Here is a 25094-nt window from a genome sequence, read left to right on the forward strand (position 1 = left end):
TTATTAACTAGGTTGAATTATGACTGCATTAGCATTAAAAATAATTATATTTTAGAAAAATCATTGTGAAATTTATATGTATTGCTTATCTACATTAAAAATGAAGCAATGTTAAACATTCCTTGCAGTAGATTTCATAAATTATTTACAGTTAAATACATATTATAATAATTATTATGTTTAATATTTGAATGAATAATACTTTTCTAATATACTATTTATATTTATTTCCTTATATTTATAGGCAATGATTTTATTTTTGTTCTTCAAATATTCGACTACATAGTTAAAGTTACCAATAAACAGTTAACAGTAAAATAGACTATAGAAAACTATTTATGAATATTATAATTATCGTTCATGAACCTTGGAAATTGGAATATCAAAAATTTCTACGCTATTAAAAGTTCTAAATTAGTTTCAGATACAAAAAACAATAGAAAATACACAATTTACATATGTTTATTAAACTAGTAATAATTTTTAAAATTTAAATATTTTAAATCCTTATTTGTTGTAATAGGGATTATCCTCCCGTTTCAGGAAAATACGTGGCTTTTTAAATTATCTAAATCTGAAAATACAAATAAAAAACTAAGTGAACATAACATAGGCAGTAATATTTCTGTTTTAACAAAAGTTTCATTTTTAACATCATTGTATATAAATTTTTTTCTGGTTATCAAAACTCGAGGTTGAACTTCCTTGAACTAACTTAGAATATAAAATTTCCATCAAGCTGCAATCACTCAAAAATGCAATGTCACACTTCCTCCTAAATATTGTAAACTGTTGTAATATTCCCAACATAAATGGAAAACAGAAAATTGGCCTTGCCATTTATTAGAGACTAATTTTTTAAACAGTTTTATGCCATGATATAACATTTTCTATTTAATCTTAATTCATGTAGAAATCGTCCCATATATCTTGATTGGACGATGCGCGGTACTCGATTGGGAATCTGGAAGTTTTAAAAACTTCGAGAGCCCCTTTTTCGTAACGCACAGTGACCTTATCAAACATTTGTCAATAATTCATTCCCTTCCCTAAGTAAACAGACTGGTCCTTGCTACTGCGCATTTTTACAGCTCGGCCAAGATTCGTGAAACGAGCAGTAAAATCTTTTAATTTTAAATGGAATTTGAAATTAGCAGTATGTATACTGGCGCCAGAACATTGGGCACTTGGGACATTTACCCCCTTTACGTCTGTATTGCCCTTTTCCTAATTTCTTGCGGGACCACAAATTCCAGTATCAAGAATTACGAGAAACTTCATGACTTCTAGCCTATTCTGCAAATATAAAGAAACTAATGAACAACATGTGTCCATTGTCCTAGGCAACTTGGTCATATGTTAACCAAATTTTGACATACGTAAGCCCCAGTTGCAACCAGCACCACCTTATGGGAACGATGATCCGACGTTGAATCGTAGTTCAAGCGTCTTGCATAATGTACGATGTCTTGTTTTTTTTTTTTTTTTTTTTTTGCTTGTGCTGTGCAGTATGCGGACGCCACAGATTTACCATTTGAAGGCGGGAAATTCCATAGGTTTAAGTACAATTATTAAATTTCGAATTTTGAAGATAATTTATTTCCTTGTTAATTGATATACTGTATTAAAACATATTATCCAATGGATTTGAGTAGGCAAATTTCCAATCCTCTTCGGTAAAGGTAATTAATTAAATAAAATATAAGGCACAACAAAATCAGCTAACACTGAATCAAATTTATGAAACCAGTTATTATTATAATCATTTTCCTCTTAGCTATATTTTTTAGTTCATCCAGAATACTTCTGATTATATTAAACGTATTATTTTAAAATAACAGCCGATCCCAAACCTCAAACTGAAAATGCGTAAGAAATGGAGTAGTTCTTTAATATAGTATAGAACAATCTGAAAGTGTTTTTGATTATAAAACACTTTTATAAAAAAATCACTTCTGAGAAAATACGTATCAAATTTTCATTTCTCTTACATTTGAGAAAACAAAAATTCATAAACAGCAATTTAATCGAGTATAATTCTTAATGTTTTTTCAACTTGAAGTCGTAAATTTTATTACTAGAATTTCTCATTAATTCAAACATTAAGCTTCCAAAGCCTAATGTTTGAATTAATGTTTGATATTTTGATAAACTTTGGAAGTTTATCAAAATATCAAACTGAGAAAAATCAATGTTGTACTCGTAAATCTCGAAATGAATTTGTAAATAAATTTCAATATAAAATGAATACAGACTGTTCTACGAAACGAACAACAATAACGTTTTACAGCACTACGAATATTCTGTGCTAATTAGTCATTATAGAATACTTCACTTTCTATAAATATTTAGCAATTAAATTGAGATTAAATCAAATCCTAATTTAATTGTTAAATTATCTTGGGAACAAGTTGTCCAAATATCAATTTTCGCAACAGATCGTGTCTTTGCGAATTTTCAAAAATAATATTTTAATCAATAAATGAAAATTACACGTACAAAATATAAACTGATTTTTTTATAATTTTTTCATTAATGGTAACAAAACAAGTTACTTTAGTTTCGTTCACATTACCTTTAAAAATATATAAATTTTCTATCATCAAATTTTAAAATTCTTAAATTGATTTACGATGATTAAATTTTAAAATAATTGTTTCATAACATTATTTTTTAAATCTATTAATTTAAGTAATTTAATAAATAACTGTGGCATTAATAAGAAACATATTTGAGTTTAAAAAATAAAAACCTTTATCGTTTTAAAGCTGATTAATGAAACCCAGATAGATCAGTAATTGAACTTAATCATCATATTTATATTTCAAGGACAAATAATTATTTATTTTAGATTGTGCCAAAGTTTACCTTCGCAAATTTTGGTATTACTTTACTGAACAAATAATTTAAAATACGTAGCAAATAAAAAAAAACATTCCACGACTTTAATTATTTATACTTGAAAATTTATTTTGTTATTTTTCCTTTAAGTTTTGTTTTTAATTCAGTAATAAAGATATCATCATATATTTTAAACTATATTTATTCTATTAAGGCCATCCTGTTATTTGCTGACGCACTCATTTTTCATTTCGACTATTTGTATTCAGCAATTTATCAACATCTGGAAAAAAATGATTCGTACTATTTCAATGTTAACCTACTTTTCAACTCGACGTACTTGAATATTTATTTCATGCTGTAACTGTAACTACTTCAATAGCAAAATGCGTTAGCAAATATCAACTTTTTCCCTCCAGTATTAAAAATATGGGCGTTATATTTTAGAATTTTACATTAATTCCGAATTTCCAGAAATATAGAATAAAATAACCTAAATAAGTCATGTGAAAGGATTCTCGTGAAGCAATAAGATAAATTACAGCATTTATTTTATTTCTAGATTTTTATTTAATTAAGCTACCTAAAACCAGTTAGTGTAAAAAGGAAAAAATCCTAGTCGTTTGATAAAATAAAATTTTTACAGAATTGAAATATTAAAAAAGTGCTTTTTTAATTTACAGTTTTGTAAATATATTAAAATATTTTTAACCATTAATTATTTATTATAATTCTAAATATAATTGTTACAGCTGTGTATTGTGCAACTTTATCAAATGTTTAATTATTTATATGACATTGATATAAATTACATTAAACATCTAACTCGATTTCTATTTAAATAAGACATTTCCTTAAAGGAAAAATGGAAATAATCTAGTAAGAATGATTGTTTAAAATTATCGCCAAAAGAAATTTATTATTATATTAATAATAAAAGGAATAAAACAATTTCAAGCAATTAGATTTGAATTAATTGCTATAAAAATGATAAAATCGTAATTGTTAAATGAACGCTCATCGACAATAATTGCTATTGTTGATTCTGGTAGTAATTTTTTCGGAATGAGTATTTTAACGTATTTATTATTACAAAATAATATTTAAAAGTTAATATGCCGGTAAAAATATTAAAATATATACAGGAAAAAAATTATTTTTATATATTTTTATATTTTTATGTTTAGCACCAATCTTTATAATACTAGTTATTAAATAAAAATTTATGTATAAATCCAATATTTTTAAATTTTAAATACTTTATATAATCAAATTCCATAGTTTTAAGCCAAGCTTAAGTGTAAGCGAAAGTATTCCTTATATGTTTTATTTTAAATTTGTGTACCGCCGGTTACATGATACTAATTTATAAAACTTACGTAGCCCCGTCGAGTTTCATCACCAATATATTTACGTAAAATAGAATTAGAAAATGAAAATTCTAAAAATACGAATGTAAATTTTCATACTTTTATTGTATTTTATTCAAATCCAAAATGCAACTTATATTTCACATTCCTTTTAGATTTATAAATGTTTATTCATTACAAATGGCGTTTGTTTTTTTACTTTTTTATATAAAAATAAAGAAAAAAAATTAATCGAAATTTCTCTAACACTTTATTTAGAACAGATATTTTTTTTGAGTTTAACAATAAAATATAAAATTGAGAAGCTATGTAAATGCATATAATTTTTAATTTAAACAAACATGAGTTAGACTATTATATCAAGTTACGAGTTATATATTCATTGGAAGAATACAGCTCTGATATTACTATTTTTGATATCACTGAGGAAACTGTTACAGCAATTTTCACGGTTACGTGAATCGGAAAGTATAAGAATTTCTCATTATAACTGAATTGAAACAGGATAAAAACAGTTCTGTAGGAAAATTCACTTTTCCTATAGAATTTCCTATAGGAAAAGTACATTTTCAAAAATGACAAGGAGATATCAGCGCGATGTATCCGGGAATTGTTTTCTTATGTAAAACATAAAAAATTAAGATTTATTTCACGCATGAAAAATAACAATTTTGATGTAGATAAAGATAAATTTAAAATTAATAATTTAAAATGGAAAGAATTACAAAATTTCGAAATCAGACAGAATCAATTATTAGTTTTTTTTCTTCCTATTATAATGAAATTTCGTAATTTTGAACACAAGCAGGAAAAAATTTTTTAAAAAGAGATACTAAATACATTAAAATTTTATAATAAAATTAACTGCGATGACTATTTTCATATATAACTTTAAATAGGTTCCACTATTAATCGTCCGATCATCTATATTTTTGAAATTATTTGAGTGATATTCAAGAATCATGCAATTAGGAAAAGAAAAAATTACTTAGCCTACTACTTTCTGCATTGGGAAAACAAAAACACTCCACCGAGATTACTAAAAATGTGCGTGTCTAATTCTGCTGCAGTTAAATGAAATTTTTTAAAATACTCAAAACTTTTATTAGACAAATATTTTATTTAATCCTAAAAATATTTGGAAAACGCTAAAATTTATCAGGAAAACGTTGAAATTAGCTTAGGTTCGCAAATAATTCAGATTTAATGAATTCATTATGAGATAGCAGTGTATGTTTTCAAGGTTATTACGTGTCATAGACGGCGAAAATGAAATTTAAAATAATTTAAAAACTGTTCAATAATCTACATTTATATTTTCTTCTTCTTGGTAGATAAATTTTTACTAATAATAATAATAATAAATAACACTTTAAGAAATATCTAATTATAATGCTCTAATATATAATTGGAAATAACTTTCCAGTTATTATGTATTATATATCATTTTGTAGGGAATAACTTTCCGTACAAAATTATGATGATGATAATAATAATAATAATTTCGCGGGCCTTTTTGATTTTTTAAAACTTACGGTTTACCTGACGATACAATTATTTTCCATCCAGATAAACAATGTCTTACACAATGTAGAGGTGATGTTAGTAACCAAACAGTAAAAATGATCCATCTGTTATACGTAGCCATTTTTGAGAGATCTTTTAGAGCGGATATGGCATTTACAAAAAGAAATAAATACACATTTGTCCTAATCAATTCTTTGATAAAATAAATACAAAATTTAGCCTACGGGAGTAAATAAACAGAATATGATGCAAATATTAAAAAATTATTAATCTTAGAAAGAAACGAAAAACTTCAAAATATCGGTACAGTTTGAAAAGAAATACTGTTGGCTCGATTCCACACGGAAGCTTTGTTTACTTTCAACATTTGGATTACATAAGTATGCCATGTGACGTAGTTCCAGTATGCTCTATCGTTATGAAACGAACCCATTTTAAAATTAGAAAAATTTGTTTTTCAATGAACGAATAAATAAATAATTTATGGTTAGTTTAAAAATATATATAAATTAAAATTTAAATATAAAATCTTCAACTTAAATAAATTTTAATTAAAATTATAGCAAAATAGATAAGATGCGTATAGATTGTAGCATCATTTAATGGATAATGAAATTACGCTTACTTAGGAAAGCAGTTTTGTCTATATATAAACTCAAATAATTAGATTGTTTGAATGTAGGACAACGCGAGTAAGCATTAAAAAAGAAAGGCCAACAAAAAACTTAAGAAGCAAAAAATACTATAAATAAATTTATCATTTTGATTAATAACACGATAGTCTTTTTTATCCGAGATTTGGCAATGAAAAACAAATTTATTGTGGTAAGAAAGAAAGCTACGCAATTATTAACACTATTTAAAAAAAAAAACAAGATAATATTTATAGTATTTCAAAAATTGCTTTAGTTTAATAAAACACACACATCGAATCATTTAGAAATTAATGAAAGCTTAATGATAAAGCAAAATAAAATACATTATTATAAAACTTTAATAGAATATGATTTATACTAGAAAAATTATTTTATCCATCAAACTTTCAATAGATTTTAACGTTGGAAATTGGAGAATTTTATTACTTTTACGTACATAAATGCAAAAGAAAATGTTGAAGACGAAATTGACCTATAATCTATCAATGGACGGAGTAAAAGAAGGAGGAAAACCAACGTCACGTTCTCGCAATACGTATCTTTCACGCATTACAACTGACACGCAAAACCAGTACCAGGAAATCCGTCAAAGTTTTTGTCCTTGAACATTAAATTTCTCCCATCAATTATAGCTCAACTAATAACCATAAATTTACCTTTAATTTACGTACGAAAGTACAAAAAAATCGTAAATTCAGTTCGAGAGGAATTGTGAAATATTCTCGATATTTATATATGAAACTATGACAAAGTTTTGTTTATAAGTTCCTGTGATTTCAAGTAACAATATAATACGAAATTTTCACTGTCTTTAGGAACAATGATCCTTGAAAAATATTAAATTGATTCAGTCAACTTTTATTTTTTACACGATAAATTATTTAGATAACATTGACAATTTTTATCGTCTATCTGAATATTTTACAGCTGAATTATTAAAAACTGATTGATTTTATTTTTTTTTTCTAATTAAAATATATTGACCTTGTCAATGTAAAACTCGTAGTAAATTTTTGTAGCTATTAAAAGTATAAAATAAATTATCTTACTTCCTAAACCAATATCATTTTTCGAATATGAACAATATAAATAAACCGTTAATCTTTTAGAATGTCACATCAACTACACAAATGCGAGTAGCGGTCCCTCGCACAGTTACTATGGAAACGTGTCATAACGTCTCTTTATTGTCCTCTCGGCAATAAAGGAGACAAAGAGATTTGCTATTAAATTGGAAGTCCACACTTTTCTAACAATTACATTAAGTTATTTCTAAAAGCTAAAACGAATCTCAAAACTTAAATTAAAATTGCTAAGTTCGTATTTATTTTCTCTGTAATCTTAAAAGAAGAAAATAAAAGATTAATTTCGAAAAATAAGGATAAGCAAAATTTCATCTTAACAGTCTTATCATACAGTAGTTAATTATTTTTATTTCATAATAATGATTTCATTCTTTCTTCTATCTGATAGAAAAAATTAGACAATTAATTCTGACGGATAATTTATAAGAAAAAAAGATAAAATTACTTTCACCATATCTCTAATTGACAGTAAAAGAACTGATATTTTTATCTTTTATTGGTTTTCATATCGTTTTATAGACCTAACTCAAATTACAAAGGAGAAATAGGACGGAAAAAATCTGAAATTTTCAAAAAATTTAGAGACTTTTACCAACAACAAAAGAAAAAAATGAGAAGAAACTTCATTTATGATGATTTCCTCTTTCAGACATACATATAATTACATTTTATAATTGCATGTATATATTACAGAAATGTCTGTTAAAAGTAATAAATTAACAAAATACCTCTCAAGAATATATTAGATTAAATGAGAATATAAAAATTCGTTTGGAAAGAAGGTAAAATGGAGTCGGTGTTAGTAGTATCTCGTAAAAGTACACTGACGCCAAACTAATTTTAAACGAGCTTCGATTGTTCGTAAATAACTACAGTAAACAATAGTTCGATTGAAGTCGCACTAGACTATTTGCCAGCAAAGAGACGATGAACTATGGAAATTGAATAGTTTCGAGGCACAAGGTTCATTCTATTTTTGTCACAATCTAAACCCGATGTAGCGTGTTTACAGTTATTGCACGCCAACTGCGGACGCAAAGCAGATTCTACAATATTCCTTACATATAAATACTCGTGTTTTGCCCAAATTACGCATCGATTATTTATACCGAAAAATATATCTGTTATTTAGAAATTTCCCGACAGAATGATAGTAATTTTCTATTTTTTTATGTTATTTAATAATACAATTTGCTGAGAAAAACTTTTAAAAACAAGAAGTATAGCGTGGCAGAATCAATTCGGAATTTTTCTAAGAATTCGTTTTGGTTAATATTTATCAAAAAAGACGTCGTACGATGTCTTTGTTCTGTATTTAGCAATACACAACTCTGCCTATTTCGGTTAGTTATAATAATTGGTAGAAAATACGTTTGATTACTTCTGAGAATTAAATTATTAAGAGTAATTGATATTTCCCTTTGCGGTATTATTTGATGAGAACACTAATGCTAACCGATTTGTATCTGAATTTCATTACGTGTTTATATATATATTTAAAATATTGTGTGTGTGTGTGTATTATGCTGCGAAAATAAATTACGTGAAAGACAATTTATCATTTTATATTAATATATAAAGTTTTCTCTTAAGTTTTGTTTAAAAACAGGTCAACGGATCCTAGGCAATTTTTATTACCATACTAACAGAGTAAAAAAAAAGTTCAAGTTTATTTCGGTTCTTATTTCAATGCATTTCTTTTCCCATATTCGATTTACTAAAAATATTTCTTCTTAAACACTTGAATCCTCTTAACTTCCTGTTATTTATCCTCTCCATAAGTGACGTCTACATCCACTTGTCAAACAGACTACAGTTCTACATTCTATACTTTACAAAACCTAGCACGTCCGGATACTTCTATCATTATTATTATATTATCTTTGTTGTTTTAATATAAGTATTTTTTTAATAACTTTTTCTGGAAAGGGAAAAAGTCAAACTTAACTTTGTATAGCATAAAGTTATCTTTTTTTTAACCCCAGAAGTTGACACAAATATTCATACTCTGTACTATGAAGAAAATTTACCATAATATTGCTTTTGTATAATCGTAAAAATAAGTTACTCAATTTCCTTCTCTACAAAATTTATAGCTTTCTAATTCTCATTTCTTATACGCCTAATCTTAACAGCTATGAGAAACAGTCAGATTTCTATTTTTGATAAGGAACTAAAATTCTCAAAGGTACTATTTCTATACTTGTAATATTTAATACTTCTCTAAATATAGTTTGGGGAAAAATCTATACAACTTGTCTTAGTTCTCTACAGTTTAAATTTTAAAGAATTACTATTTCTTTTTAATTCTAAGCCACATTTACATATTTTTAACTGTCACGATTGATAAATAAATAAATACCATAAATATAAATATATAATATTCTTTTCATTTACATGGAAATGAATACGTTTTAGATCAATAAATGTAAATATGAACGATATAAAACTTCGATATCCAAATTTATTTATTTATTTGAGGAAAAAATAATAATATAATTGGAAAATGTGATTACTATTATCTATACGAAATTTCAAGTAAATACGTATTTAGTCGTTCAGTTTTTAACGTTTAAATCTTAAATCTCTTTTCGGTGCTAAATTTACTTTCCAATCGTACAGTCATTATTAAATTACCTACTTTATACCCCAAGCATATCTAGACGTCAACAAACAAACATTGAAAATATAAACTTCTATCACATAAACCACAAGCCCCATTCGAAGAAAATAAAATCTACCTATATTTTTCTGATTTAGAATTCATGACAAATTATTGGGTTTTTTCTTCCCCCTTCTTTCCTCACGATCTGGAAATTTATTAACTATGTTGGAACTATTACAGGTATACCTCGAGTTACGTCGTTCTCGATTATACGTCGTTTGTCAAAAAAGTATATGGAAAAATAAAAATCAAGTCATTTTAGTCGACTTTACATCCGTCCGCCACAAATATTAAAGTCGTAATATCACTAGAAAAGCGTTGAAAGCACATAAAATCATATTAAAATATGTACATTTACAGTAAATGTTAATATAATCATCATAAATCCTAGAGAACGAAACATGAAAACATCTGTGTTTTTGTGTTGTCGTCTTATTTAGCGGTCTTTAAGTGCTCATTATTGGCGTTTTTCACCGTAGTTTCGACTTACGTCGCCTCTTCTGGAACCAATTACCGACGTAAGGCCTGTATAATACCTGTATAGATTCTTAAAAATTTTCTTCTGGCTTTTGTTTCATCGCTATCATTACTACTGTAAATGTAGACATTTTAGTACATCGAATGGCATTAGAAACTAAGTATCTACCTTATTATCATTGATTATATTAATCATTCTTCTTTATTTTGTTATTTTAGAGAATTTATGAAAGTGTTTTTAAAATGATTTTGAATCATACTGACTGAATTTCGCCATTTAGAGTTTTTATAATTATGCCAAGTACTAACTTTTCTCAGTCTGCCACTCCCAAAATATTTTATTTATTTCGTTCGTATTTGGCAATCGAGGATTCCGTAGATGATGCGAAACAGTATAAAATGCTACATTAACTTTTACGGGAAAGTTTCAAATATGTCTTAATAATTTTTTTTCAAGTTCTGTAGCAAAGTTTAAAATTTTTAAAATGTTTTCTAAGAGAAAAAATTAATAAATTTTTCGAATGTTATCTAAAATTCATTTTAAAGTTAAAATCAAAAGTTTTTTGAAAAATTAATAATCGAGTGAATATTTCTATAGAATTAGAAATCTTTCTACAATTTTTTAATAAAAGCTTACATAAAAAACGAACTATTTAATATAAATAATATAAAAATATTACACAACTAAAATGAAAATATTTTCCGAACGAATTTTTTTTTCTTTTTCATTTGAATAAATCATGTGCTTAAAACACTAAATAAATTCTTAAGATTTAAAAATCTGCGCATTCTAACAAAATCATTTCGTATATTTTTGTTAAGAACTCTCTAAAACAGGTTTGCAAGTTTAAAAACTATAAAAACTGATAAAAAATATTTTCCATCTTAATTTCAATTTTAAATTCATAAAAGTACTGTAGTAACAAATATTTCTAAAATACAACAAAAATTTGAAGGATATATCAATTAGCAAGTAGCGTCATTTAAATTCTAAATTCATTCTTTTCCAGTTAATAATAATAATTAAAAAGTCTGCTTTTCATTTCAACATATGCATAATTCCTACTTATTTGAAAAATCATAAATACATTCCACAATAAGTCAATTTTCACAGTAGGAGGTGATTACCATATTATACTATTACACGCGAATTTATATGCATATAGCAATAGTAGTAAATGCCAAAAACTAAATCAATGTCAGTAGCAACGAACAACAGAATTATACTCGGAATACATTTAAAAATAAAAAAGAAGTATAAAAATTACTTATTTACTTCTTAACTCCTTTTAAATTCAATGTAGTAATTAATATATGCAAATCACTTAATGTTTTTGAAATTTTATTTCTGACTATATTTTTGTACTGAGTTCTTTCACTGGGCACTTCTATTAATTTCATTTCTTTTAATTTTCAATTAAAATTTTATTTTTAAATTGGAATGTAGCGTTAATAAATAGCAGAATTGCTATTTTAAATAGGATTAAGGATTAAAAGTTAGAAGTTTTTAAATAGAATGTATCAATCCTGTATCTTCACCACACCCATTGTCAAGTGCACCTGTCCCAGAGAATTTTCAAATATTGTCAAAAGATTTTAATACAGAAATTTTTAAAAAATTTTTGAGAATTTTACATAAAATATATTTTAATATAATAATAGTTAAAAATCACTCGAATCACTAAAATAGCTACTTTCTTTCAATTCTCAGAATTTTTGTAAAATTTAGCAAGTTCGCTAGAAACAAAATTTGTACGCATGTACTGTACCGTACTTGTGTAATATACAGATCTTAAGTGAAACAAATCCCAATGTTGCGCTTAGTATACGTAAGACGTGCGATCAACAATTTTCGAGAATTATTTTTTTTAAATGAATAAAAATATTTATTAAATACTTGGGGTGGGTCCTCCTTCAAAACAGTTTCTTCGAGATATAATACATATCCCGAAGAACTGTTTCTAGCAATTCCAGATACGTTGGAATTTCTGGAAACAGTTATGAAACTCGGATCTTGGTATGGCCTTTAGAGTCCTCGCCGCATTTTCATGTATGGCTTACATGTCTTCGAAAGTTCTCTCTTCAACAGTTTTCAGTTTCGAGAAAACGAAGAAGTCAGAGCTAAATCTGGAGAATACAGAGAATGTTCGACCAATGGGATATTGTTTGGCCAAATACTGGTTCATAGACAGTGTTTTATGACAAAGCGCAATGTCGCGTTAAAAAAACTGTGGCTTGGACTGCCACTTTTGTGACTTTTTTCAGCTATTTGTGAACTTCTGTGGCCGTTTTTCCTAATTTCATACAAAATTTTATCGTGCCACGTTGCTTGATAGGTCAGATGTTTTGGAGTGAGACGCTGGCACCACAGATGGTCTCCTTTCTTTCCGCCTCTCTGCCATCATATGCGAGCTACTGAAACAACTGGTATACAAACGTCCTAATGTCTAGACTATCGCTGGGTATCCGCTAACATTTCACTTTTGTAAAAAAACTAATAATAATTCTTGGAACTTATTGATTACACCTTGTATATTCTAGATTTATTCACATGTTAACTTCACAATGTTTAAAACTTGCAAAGCTTTTTTTCTCCGGGGTCTTTTTAAGCACTTTTGAGAACCCAGTCCAATTTCTTTAGATGATATAGACAGGTATTATTAATATATTTAGTCAGTGAGATAGAGCAAAGCTCCCGGCCATGGCAGAGTACACTTCTCTAATGCGGCCCTATTTTTTCACTTAAAATAGAAACTTAGTTGAATATACTAAATTTATCTTACATAAAAATAACAGAAATAAAAGAAAACTTTTCCAAAGAAATTTTTAAGATTTTTAGAACTCAACGCGTCTAGCCAGTTGGTCAGATTCGAACCCGCCTATCCATACTACCACTGGTGGGCAACTATTGTTCAGAAATAATAATTAAACGTATTATCAGCCATTTAAAAAAGTATTTTAATGCAGATAAAGTTATAGATTAAATTTAATTAAAAAATGGTTCTTTACTGTAATATCATCGTAAAAATTATGGAGATGTGTCCTCACGCAAAATTGTTCTGAAAAACGTACTGTGGTTGGTTTTAAGATGCAATCTTTCTTTAACAAAAATCTTGTTAATATTTATTCATGATTTACAATTTTTGTAAAAGAACAAATTTTTACAATGCAAAACTATTTACAATTTTATTCTTTGTAGAAGCAAAATTCATTCTAGATAGTTATTTTTAGTTCTATTTCTTTTATTGCATGAAAGGTATAAGACGAAAATACAGTTTTTGTTAGCTTAAACTCTTACCATTGGTAACATTTATCAAGTTGCTTCTAATTTTCAGTTTTTTAATTTATAAAATTTAAACTTTATAAAAATAAAATAACAAATAAAACTCACTTATTAATAAATTTGACTTCATACAACAATTTTTCTAATTATCATTTTAGAAAAGATATTTCAGTTATTAAAAATAATGACATTTTAGTTGTAAAAATAATTCTCAGAAATTGTCCATGACTAAATTACAATCAAACATGATTATGAACAGGAATACATACCCATTGTATAATATGTATTTTCAATTTCCACTGGATTTTTCATTTACTTTTTGAGAGATAAACAAGAATAATAATTGGATTTGCTGAAGTAACATTCCGGAAATAGAAATTGTATTTTAAGGATTGCATATAATCCTTATTAATGTGAATACTGTAAAATCTTCCACTAAAAGACAACAGAATCTCACTGTAATGTATAACATGAATAATTTCTCCTTTTTGATGTTAAAAATTATCATCTTGCTATAATCTTTATAAATTTTTCAATTTGAACTGAAGACAAAATATATTAAGAAATCAAAACTTCTAAATTCAAAACTTACAAAACAATTATGATTAAGAAGAAAATGTCACATATCTAAGTGAAATAGTTTAGTATATTAATAAATTAAAGTAATAGTAGCTGACATAATAGATTAGTTTAGACTATTTTGAAAAAATTACAATATTTTTATATTCTATATTTCATACTTTTTAATTTTTTTTTTTTTACTACTTATACTAACAACCTAATTTATGTTTTGGATCAGCAAAGGCAAGCCTTTCTAAAAGTGTATACTAAAATATGCAAATTTAATTTTTTTAAATATTTATGACTAAAGCATTAACTTATCCACATTAATTTAATTTAACTATAACAAAAATATAATTTATATACATTAAAACCAAATTAAACACAATTTTTTGTGTCATTTCACTGCTGCTAATATAAATTTTTCTTGCCTTTTTTGGAATATCTCATCTACAGTATTATATTACAACAATGAAATATTATGTTTTTTTTTTAATGTAGCATAATATAATACATATCAGCCATAATATTCCAGAAAAATATATCACAGACTAAAATTTTTATTTTAAAAATAAATAAATCACACTGCATTTAGAATTCTATTTATTTATTTCTACATTTCAAATTTTGAAAATTTACCTAAATATTTAATGCTATATCATCACAACTTTTCTTTATTACATTTAACTTACTAAAATGTTATAAATAAATATCATCACTTAATTTAAAACTAGAATAGTGACATGACTGTCTGCTTAATGATGATACACAACTTGATACATTTTAATTTTTTTACATCTTGATTTTATTAAAAAATTAAAATTTATCAAATTGTGTTATATTTAAATAATAATTACATTTATGTTCTCAATACTTAATGATAATTATTATAATAACAGTTAATTTTCATATTAATTATTATTTTTAATTAATTAAGTTACTTAACATAATAATATACCATTTTATTACTGAGAATAGCATCACAGCACTAATGACCTAAATAACATCATAAAATTTTATATTTCTGAACTACAAATATCCTATTTTTATATTTCTTCAGTCATAATTTGCTTATGGTTTAAAATATCTGTTTTAATTAAATCTTTGAAGACTTTTTCAATTGTTTCAAATAAATATTTTCTATCATTATTTCCTAGTTTCAATTAATTTCAATATAAAATAGTAAGAAATCTTTCATCTGTTTTGTTAAAATTAAATATTTCTTATCTAGTTTTTAAGATTTTCAAGACATCTCATCTATTTTAAGTTAAAATTAATTAATTAACACTAAAAAAATAACTAATTGATAGAATACAAGGAATTAAAATTATCAATTGATTAATCACTTTTTAACCTTGATTCTTGATTAATTGTTCTTTAGAAGCTTCTGATAGCATTATAACTTTGAAATAAAAAATAATAATACTCTAAATACACGAGCTTTATCGTGCAATTTCATATTACAAGAATATATTTCTATTAAGGTAATTAAAAAATATCTAAATATTTAATGAATATCAACTATATACCTATATAAAAACTGAACCAAACAAATATACTGCATAACTTCATCAAAAACCAATGATAATAATAAAGTCCAATATAATTAATAGTTTTATTTGTTTATATTCATTTTATATATAAATGAATATGAATATAGTTATACTCGTTAAAAATTATGGTTTTTGTCAATAATATATTCCTTTAGTTCCACATTTCATATTTCAGAGCAATTATCTTTTTAATATAAAATTTTAAAATAATTTATTGTAGATATCTTATCTAAAAATTATTTTTTAAACAAAAAAGCATAGTTTTAATAAACAATACAACAGTAAATACAGCAAAATATAAAAAAGAAATTAATAAATATACATTTTAATTTCTAAATTAAACTTTATTATAATAATATTTATAAATCTTTTTTTCATTCTGAAATAAACATTTTAGCTTATAATAATGTCTAATGTCTAAACACTTTCAAACATTAAATCAAACTCGAGATTATAAACATGTCTCTTCATTTGGACACACAGCATGACTAATCTACCACATACTGAATACAAATAGCTAAATCATGTTCACTTTGTTATTTAAAAAAACAGAATATTTTTCTTTGGTTTAACTTTATAAGTATAAATTGTAATCAAGAACTTATTTTATTAAAAACACATTATTTTCATATTTATTAAAAAAATATTTATATTCTAGAGTTTAAAAATATTATTGTGTTAATTAATTATTCACAAAATTTAAGTAATGTTTAAAATTATTAAATTAAATAGAAACTATTCATTTTAACACAATTATATTTGTTACTTATTCCAAAATTATTATTTAATTATTATGCGTTTTATATTCCAGAAATTCTCACCTGGAGATAGAGGAAAACAGAAATTCTCCCTGGTAAAGTGAAAATTAGCATAAGGACTACGGGGAAGAAGAAGACTAGTATGACGAGTATGTCTATTTTCTGAAAAGGTGTTAAAAGATAGGAAATCCTCAATATTAAATAATTATATATAAAAGTTATTGAAGAGAATTTAGTATTTGTTAACTACTAAAATTTAATCTAAAATTTTGTTATTACTAATATTTATGAAAATTAATTGTTAATTAAAAATTCCCACAAATTAATTAATTCTACTTTATTAAAAGAAAATATTGTATTTTGTTATAAATACTACATATAAAGTTCATTCCAAATACTTAGAAATGGCTTCCTCATATCACCAAACAAATGAAACAATTACAAAATTGATTCAATATCTTAAAATTTATTCTAAAAATCTGACTTCAAATAAAGTATGAATTAAATAAAATCTAATCTAAATTATTTTAAATCCAATATTACTATTAAATATTTATATGATTCACATCTATTTATGTTTGTATAATTTATACATTATTTGATTTAAAATTTAGAAACCCATTAAGATCTAATTCTATAAATTTCATACATTATTTTAAAATAAATATTTATCTTGATATAATATATATATATTATATATACACACACATATATATAAAACTGAGAAACTGATACATAATTACATCAGTTACCAGTATTTATAAATTCTATTGTAAGTAAATTTTACTGAATTATTTTATATAAACATATGTATAATAAATATTTTTTCATCTATACTCATATCAAATTCTATAAATTTGACATAAATAATCATAAAAATTTAAAGTTGATATTTTGTCAAAACATATTTATTAAAGTTGACATTTTGTCATATATTCAGATTTTGAATTTTTTTTATGATTATACTTTAATCAGATCACTAGAAACATTTTCAGGAAATAATCATATTTTTCCATGAAAGACAGTAAACTGATTCTCAAATCATGTACAGTACATTACATGTAACACCAAATCCAGGAATGCTGCTCATTTCACAAAATAGCAAAAATTTGCATAATTTATTAAATCAGCATATGAACTGCCAATTTTATAAATTAGGCAAACTTTCTGTTGAATACACAAAATGAACTAATTTTGAATAGTTTATTTCATGAAATTTGCATTTTATATTTTCCAGTAAGATACCAATATTTATTTTGCTCTTTGAATTATGACTTAGAAAATGTTAAGCAAACATTTATTATTATTATTTAATATTATTTTATAACTTATTTCTTAATGATGTTTGTTTATATAAAGAAATTTACACATTCTAGGGTTTAAAACATTCAATATCCATTTTTATATATTAATTCATGTTTCCAGATTTGATAGCAAAATGACCAAGTAAAATTATAATATAGTTTAAACAGTTTTAATGCTTATTTTATTGCTTTTTAATTTTATATTAATGTAAAAAAATAATAAGTTTACAATGATTGCATCTGATATCTTAACAAATCAAACTACTCTTCAAAAACTGCTTTGTAATATTCAATAAAAGATTTGTAAAGCTCATCTTTCATTGAACAGAATATTATACGACAAATAAAAAATAAAATACCACAAGAGACACTGGTGCACAAGAACACTGGTGGCAAAAGTAAAATGTAATAAAATTACTTTAAAATATGAAATCAATATATATCAAAATATAAAATTTACTGAAACAATTTCAGTCAATTTTGGAAATCTAAGAAGCTGTATGGAAGGAACTAAACAGCACAAAAAAAAATTTATTTGTAAGGCATACATAAATTACTAGAATTTGCAAAAATTTGTATAAATCACAGAAGAGTGTATTTTGAAGTCTGATACTAAATTGAATCATTTCTAACAAAACATTTTCTTTTAGAAATTTAGTCACCAAACTTAGCAGACCTGCCTTGTGCCTGTTATGGAATTTATCGGCTCTATTTAAACAGAACTAAATTTTTAAAATGATCAGAATAATAAAATAAATCAATAAACTATATAAAATAGAATTATTTTTAATGTACTAAATAACATTATGCATGTATTTATAAAAATAATATAAATGTATATGTATATAATATTCATTTATTTATTTATTTATTTATTTATACTATTATTCATATAAAAATTTCATGTTTTCTTTTAATATGAAAAGAATAACAATAAAAAAACTTAAAAATAAACAAACAAACAACTAATATCTAAATAGTTATGAGATAATAGTTATTTGTTTATATTAGATAACTCATAACTTATTAATACCTCTTTAAATTTAATTCTATATTTATAAAATATTAATAACCATAATGATTTACCTTTTGTTTGTTGTGGAGAAGAAACACTCTCCATCTCTTCTGATTTAGCCATGCAAGTCAGAAATTTTGTATTTTCTGTTAACTGATGAGATGATGCTAGTGGTATTACTAAAAAATTAATTATTTTTAACTGATATTTTTCATTACACAGAGTAAGTATAAATTATTAAATTATATTTATATAAAATTCAATTAATATGAACTGATTCCATCAAAAATACAAATATCATTTGATTATGTATTTTTGGAAAGCAATTACAAAACATAATAAAAAATAAATATTGTAAGAATAGTAAAGTATATTGTGAAATAAAAATACCCATAAGTCTCAAATAATTTTACTCTTGAACAGGCATGATGGAAAGTAAAGTGACCTATTTTTAAGTAGATATTCTAAATATAAATTACTGATAAATATTAGATCACTTAGTTACGAATAAATAATTTTAATTGGAAAGTTGAAAGTTAAATTTATTAATATATACTCTTAAATTATTATAAAACTCTTAAAATTACAATATATATTTTAAGATATGTTCATATTATAAATCCTTAAAAGTAAAAAAGTCACATTTATTAGTAGAAAAAGGAAGTTAGCATAAAAATGAATTAAAAATAAAAGAAAAATTCTGTAAATAAAGACAATAAAGAAAATAAAATAAATTCTATAAAAATAACACTCAAGTTTTAGATCACAACTTATCATTTTTAGAATCGATAAACATAATTCAGTAATTCTTCATATTTTACATATGAAATGAAATAAAAATTTGCTTTTTGACATTTACTTTCATTCATATTATTAATTTGAATGAAATAATAATTACATTAATTAATAAAGATTAAAATAAATTTACAAAATTAAACTTGTCAAAATCTAAAATATCATCAAAATCTTTCAATGTTTATCAATATTTTAACATGTATTAGTATCTTTAGAAAAGTGCTTATTAATTTGAGATTAACAAAGATAATCTCTTGATATCAACTTTTCACCTAAGATTTTATTATATATATAAAATAACATATCATGAATATTTAGATTTCTATTATTTTTTCACTATTTTTATTTTCCAAACTTTTACATAATAACTGAATTTTTAAATTTGTATTTTTTTTTCCTTTTGTTTGAAAATATGCCAAAATATCTGAATCATAAATATAGATGATCTTGCTGAGATAATTTCTTCTTGAAAGAAAAAAAAACTCGTTAAAATTTCATGATAAGATATTTTGGCATATCTACCAAAAAAAAAAAAAGTACAAATTTAAAAGTTCAGTTATTATGTAAAAGCTTGGAAAATAGAACATTTAGATATCTTATGTTTATTTTTCTACTGTGTGTGGAGGGTGTGGGGGTGTGTATGGGAAAATTTGTTGTTTTTAAGAAAGGAAAGTTTGTTTTTAACAACAGCAGCAATCTCTATATCTACTAAAAATTCACTGCATATTTCAATGGTGATATATACTATTTTTAACATATGACAAAACACCTAATTATTTTAATAATCTACATTTTGCACAGTCTATTATAACTATTAAAAACAAATTTATTTTATTTCTTGAAGGAGAATAAAAATAATGAAGTAAACTAAGATTTTCCATCAAAATTTTATGACTAACATTTTATATAAAATAGTTTTGAAAATAATGTTCATTGTATTTCATTAAACACTGAAAATATAAGAGAGTTTTTGTGTATAGTATAAAATACATATATATTTTATACTCTACACACAAAATTTAAGACTAAATCAGGCTGATCAGTTAATTAAATATAATCAATCAGCCTGATTTCAATTATAAAATTTTATATTTGTCTAGTATAAAAATACATATAATTATACATATACACTAGTATAATTATACATATGTATAGACTATATAAAATATATAAGCTTTTTGCTGAGAGAAAATGCAGGAAAATGAAAAAAACAAGAAAAACACCCAAGCATATTAAAATTTACATAACAGAAATTTTAAATTAATAAAATATATAGAAAATGAAATAAATATATCTACAACTAATTGCAATTGTCATATTATATTAATATGTTAAAGCTTCTCTAAAATATTAAATTATGAAGTTTTTCTTAAGTTGCCAAAAAAACTTTTTAATAGAGTAGATAAAAATTTCTGATCAATAAGCATATCAACTATGCATTATCAGAAGGTCAACACAGAATAAAATTTTAGCTTCAAATAAATTACCTATTAAAAATTCCTATAAGATATAACATAGGTAGAAAAATGAAGGCAATATTTATGAATATTATCAAAGTCCACTATAAAGAATTAGGAGTAATACAGACGTAAATAAAAATTCCGAACATCGTTAATTATACGTAATTAATGCAATGAATAACAAAGACAGGAAGTTGGAGAATGAAATTTTAAAAAATTGACCGGAACGAAAATGCATCAGCTGCAGTCATGTTATTTTAAGACAACTTAACTAAAATTCTAAGTAATCATAAACATAGTTACGTTAACATCAAAATGTTAACGTAACTGGCAGTGTCAAATCGACTTTTCCTTATTTTTTGAATTTGTTTTTATGTCGTAATGATTTTCTAAAAATTTTTGTTTACTGAAAATGATAAATTTCGAAACAAAATACTTTTAAATGTTAGCATTATCTTTAGCATTAAAGCATTATTTGAATTTAAATAATAAAATCATTTTGGTGGACAAAAAAAAAACTTAATTCTTTTATGTTTATGAATGAAATTAAAGCTTAAAGCTGTAGAAAGATAATTCTACCGCCCCAGGCAAAAGGCTCTAACTCCAAAAATAATTTTTAAATCAAGTTGAACACTTGGTAGCGTACCATCTAATTAGTATACCGCCCAATATCTAGTGTGAAAAACGTTTCGTGATAATTTTCATGCTAGATATTAGATGGTATCGATAAATAATACCAATTAGGTACACCATCGAGTTCGCAACTTATTTTAATTCTTTTGGAGACGAGATAGCCTTTTGCCTTGGGGCGATAGAATTGTTTTTAACTTAATGAAATGAGGATAATACGAAGCAGCGTATTATTCCAAGATTTTAAATGTTCAACACTCATTTTTAATAATAATTTTATATACACGACATTTTTCAAATTTAAAAGATGAAACATATAATTAAGCTTTAACCTAAACTCTTAATTAAAAACACTTCTGTTGCCTTCTGTTATTTTAGTAATTACACATACTTAATAAGCTGTAAATATTTCACATAATTAAAAACTCAAATGCAATTACAAAATTTTTATAGTTAAATATTCCTTCCTCCAGTCCCAATGTAATGACTAGCGATTCACTAGCGATGACAGCAGAAGAAAAAAATATGGATGCTAAATTAGTATTGACATAAACAAATGCAATTCGACTTAGTGCTATTTTAGGTTAAATATGATCCCCATATACAAAAACGCACGATACGACCTTAGAGAGGAAATGCTGCATCAAATAATTATTGCTTTATTTATTTATATTTCGTGGAAAATTAGTACGAAAGCATTTATATTGAACGTGCTCGTTAGAGTTTACGAAAATTAAATTTATAAAACTTATTCCAGATTCAAATACTAATTACTAATTATAACTTATGCTAATTTAAATAAAAATCTAGATTATATATTTGCCGCTTGTATTAATTATTCATTAACTTTACTAACAATTATAATATTAAAAATTTTTAATATAATTTGAATTACATGAATATTAACGCTTTTGGGATACTATCATCTGGTCAATATTAAAATAAAAAAGGATATGCTGGGAAAAAATCCTTTCTCGAAGCCTTTTTATATTTCGAAGGAATCTGGGGTACGATTCTAAAAACTTTTAATATTGATATAAAAATGATTTATTTATCAAATAAATAAACAAACATTTTTACATCAATATGCATATTCATCAGACCTGCAGTCACAGTAAACATATTTTCAATATTATATTATTTAATATTATTGATGATTTAAGTAGATGAAATAATTGCATGCATGATGTGTACTAGAAAAATAGTTAACAGATAATCTACACAGAAAAATTTAAACTAAGAAAACTACAGAAAAAATACTGTAAATAAAATTACTGGTATGATGGCATTTACAGTTTGAAATTCATCAAAATTAATCTATCCTGGATATGAAAAGCTGGAATATTTAAAATTCAGATCAATTCTACATTAGATAAAAGTGAAAAGGTCCAATTTTCACTAATTATTATTTTATTGAAAATAGCAGCAAGATTCGATAATTTAGTCATTAAAAATAATGTTATCGTGGTAGGTTTTATAAAAACATCTGCAGCAAATTCTTGAAAATCATAATGTGACGATATTATTGACTATTATTCCAATAACAGTATCGTCGATAATAATCAGTATGTCTAGTTGAATATAATGAACTCCTACTTTGCATTAAAACAATATTAGCAAGGTACAAAATTTCTAGGATGTAGATCCATATCTAATAATGTTGTTAAGGATTTGAAGTTGGGCTAAATGCTTAAGTTGCTCTTAAAATCTTTTGCTAAATATGAAAACAGTTATATAAAATCTTTATTTATGCAATTATTCGAAAATGTGTAACTGTAGTGTCTAACTAAATCAAAGGCATCGCTACAAAGGATAAAATCGACAACAGAAATAAATATTAGATGGAAATAAAAATTACTAAACGAAAGTATCAATTAAAAATGACTTTTTAATATCATCTTTCAAAAAATTAGGAAATCGATAAATTAAAACACTGATTATTTTTTAATATAGAAAAGACTTCGACTTCAATTTAATTATTCTATAAGCAATATATAAAAAAATCAATAATAAATCGAATAAAGTTTATTATTTAGGATTTTTTAAAAATAATATAGATTTATACTAAGATTATATTATACTAAGATGATCGTTTATATTTATTTATCAAGAAATTGGTTCAATCAATCAATTTTTAATAAATAAATATAAATGATGAAATAATTAAAAACATTTGTTTTTATTATAAAATATAGTCTAGATATTCATGTAATAGAACTGCAAAAAATTAATCTTTTCTAACTCTCTTTAAATTTACAATGATCAACAATGAAAGCATATGTTGGAATAAAAATAGATGCAAAATGTAATTTGAAATCATTATAAAAAGAAATACTAATCATCAATACTATGAAATTATGACAAGAATTTATATAAATATTACTTATGTATAAACGAATTACGTACCTAACTGATTAAATGCAAAAACGTAAGCTGCCGGTCGATTACTTTTTTATCGGGATATTTTTTTCGACATTTAATTGAAAAATTTATTTATGTATATATAAGTGTTAATAAAATGATTAGCCTATATCTATATACAGGCTAATCTCTCTATTAAAATTTTGCCGATCAACTGTTGACAAGAAAGATTTTTTTCGACAAATTTATGGATATAACAAAATATTTCAACTTACATCAAAAGTTATTAGTTAAATATCAATTATTTTATAATTGAAATAAGCAGATAAAAGAAGACATCAAAAAAACAACTATTACATTTCTTTTAATCGAAAATACAGCGAGTTGCATTAAATGTATCAATTTTATTTTCTTTCTTTAGTTGCTAAATACTTGCAGTGTATTTAGCAACCAAATTTGGACACTATATGCGCGATTCAATAGATACACACGTAGTCTTCCTAACAGTTTATGCTAAGTTTAATTATAATTGTTTATTTTCTCGGCGACAGGAATCACGCATGCCACGTTGTCAGGTTCACTTTTATATTGTTGCTATTGTAACATCTGTTGTTTATACTGTATCGTATGCAAATAATACACGTGTATTTTTATATCTCCTTATCTCCAATTTTCCCTAAGATGTCCTCGTGAGATATGTAAGATCAGTTACGTAATTAAAATCAGTAGTCCGTAACTTTCGGAAATTTTAAC

The 25094-nt window shown here is 24.4% G+C and overlaps 1 protein-coding gene across 5 annotated transcripts in view; it reads right to left on the bottom strand.

Annotated features, from left to right (window-relative positions):
• The window catches only part of Orp8 (Oxysterol-binding protein-related protein 8), a 113584-nt gene that overhangs the window by 65994 nt on the left and 22496 nt on the right, over window positions 1-25094 (bottom strand). For 2 of the 5 annotated variants that reach the window (XM_067265669.1, XM_067265959.1), the window contains exons 3-4: window positions 19167-19274; window positions 16840-16938 (exon numbers count right to left, since the gene is read on the bottom strand). In XM_067265669.1, the coding sequence (XP_067121770.1) occupies window positions 16840-16938; window positions 19167-19274 (207 nt within the window). Of the gene's footprint in view, window positions 1-5753; window positions 5903-5962; window positions 6192-16839; window positions 16939-19166; window positions 19275-25094 lie in introns of those variants that run through there. The other 3 variants (XM_067265718.1, XM_067265893.1, XM_067265765.1) reach the window with 3 other exon arrangements.

This window comes from Centruroides vittatus, unplaced genomic scaffold (genome assembly GCF_030686945.1).
Source record: "Centruroides vittatus isolate TY-2023 unplaced genomic scaffold, ASM3068694v2 contig_10, whole genome shotgun sequence".
In the NCBI taxonomy this organism is placed as follows: Eukaryota; Metazoa; Arthropoda; class Arachnida; order Scorpiones; family Buthidae; genus Centruroides; species Centruroides vittatus.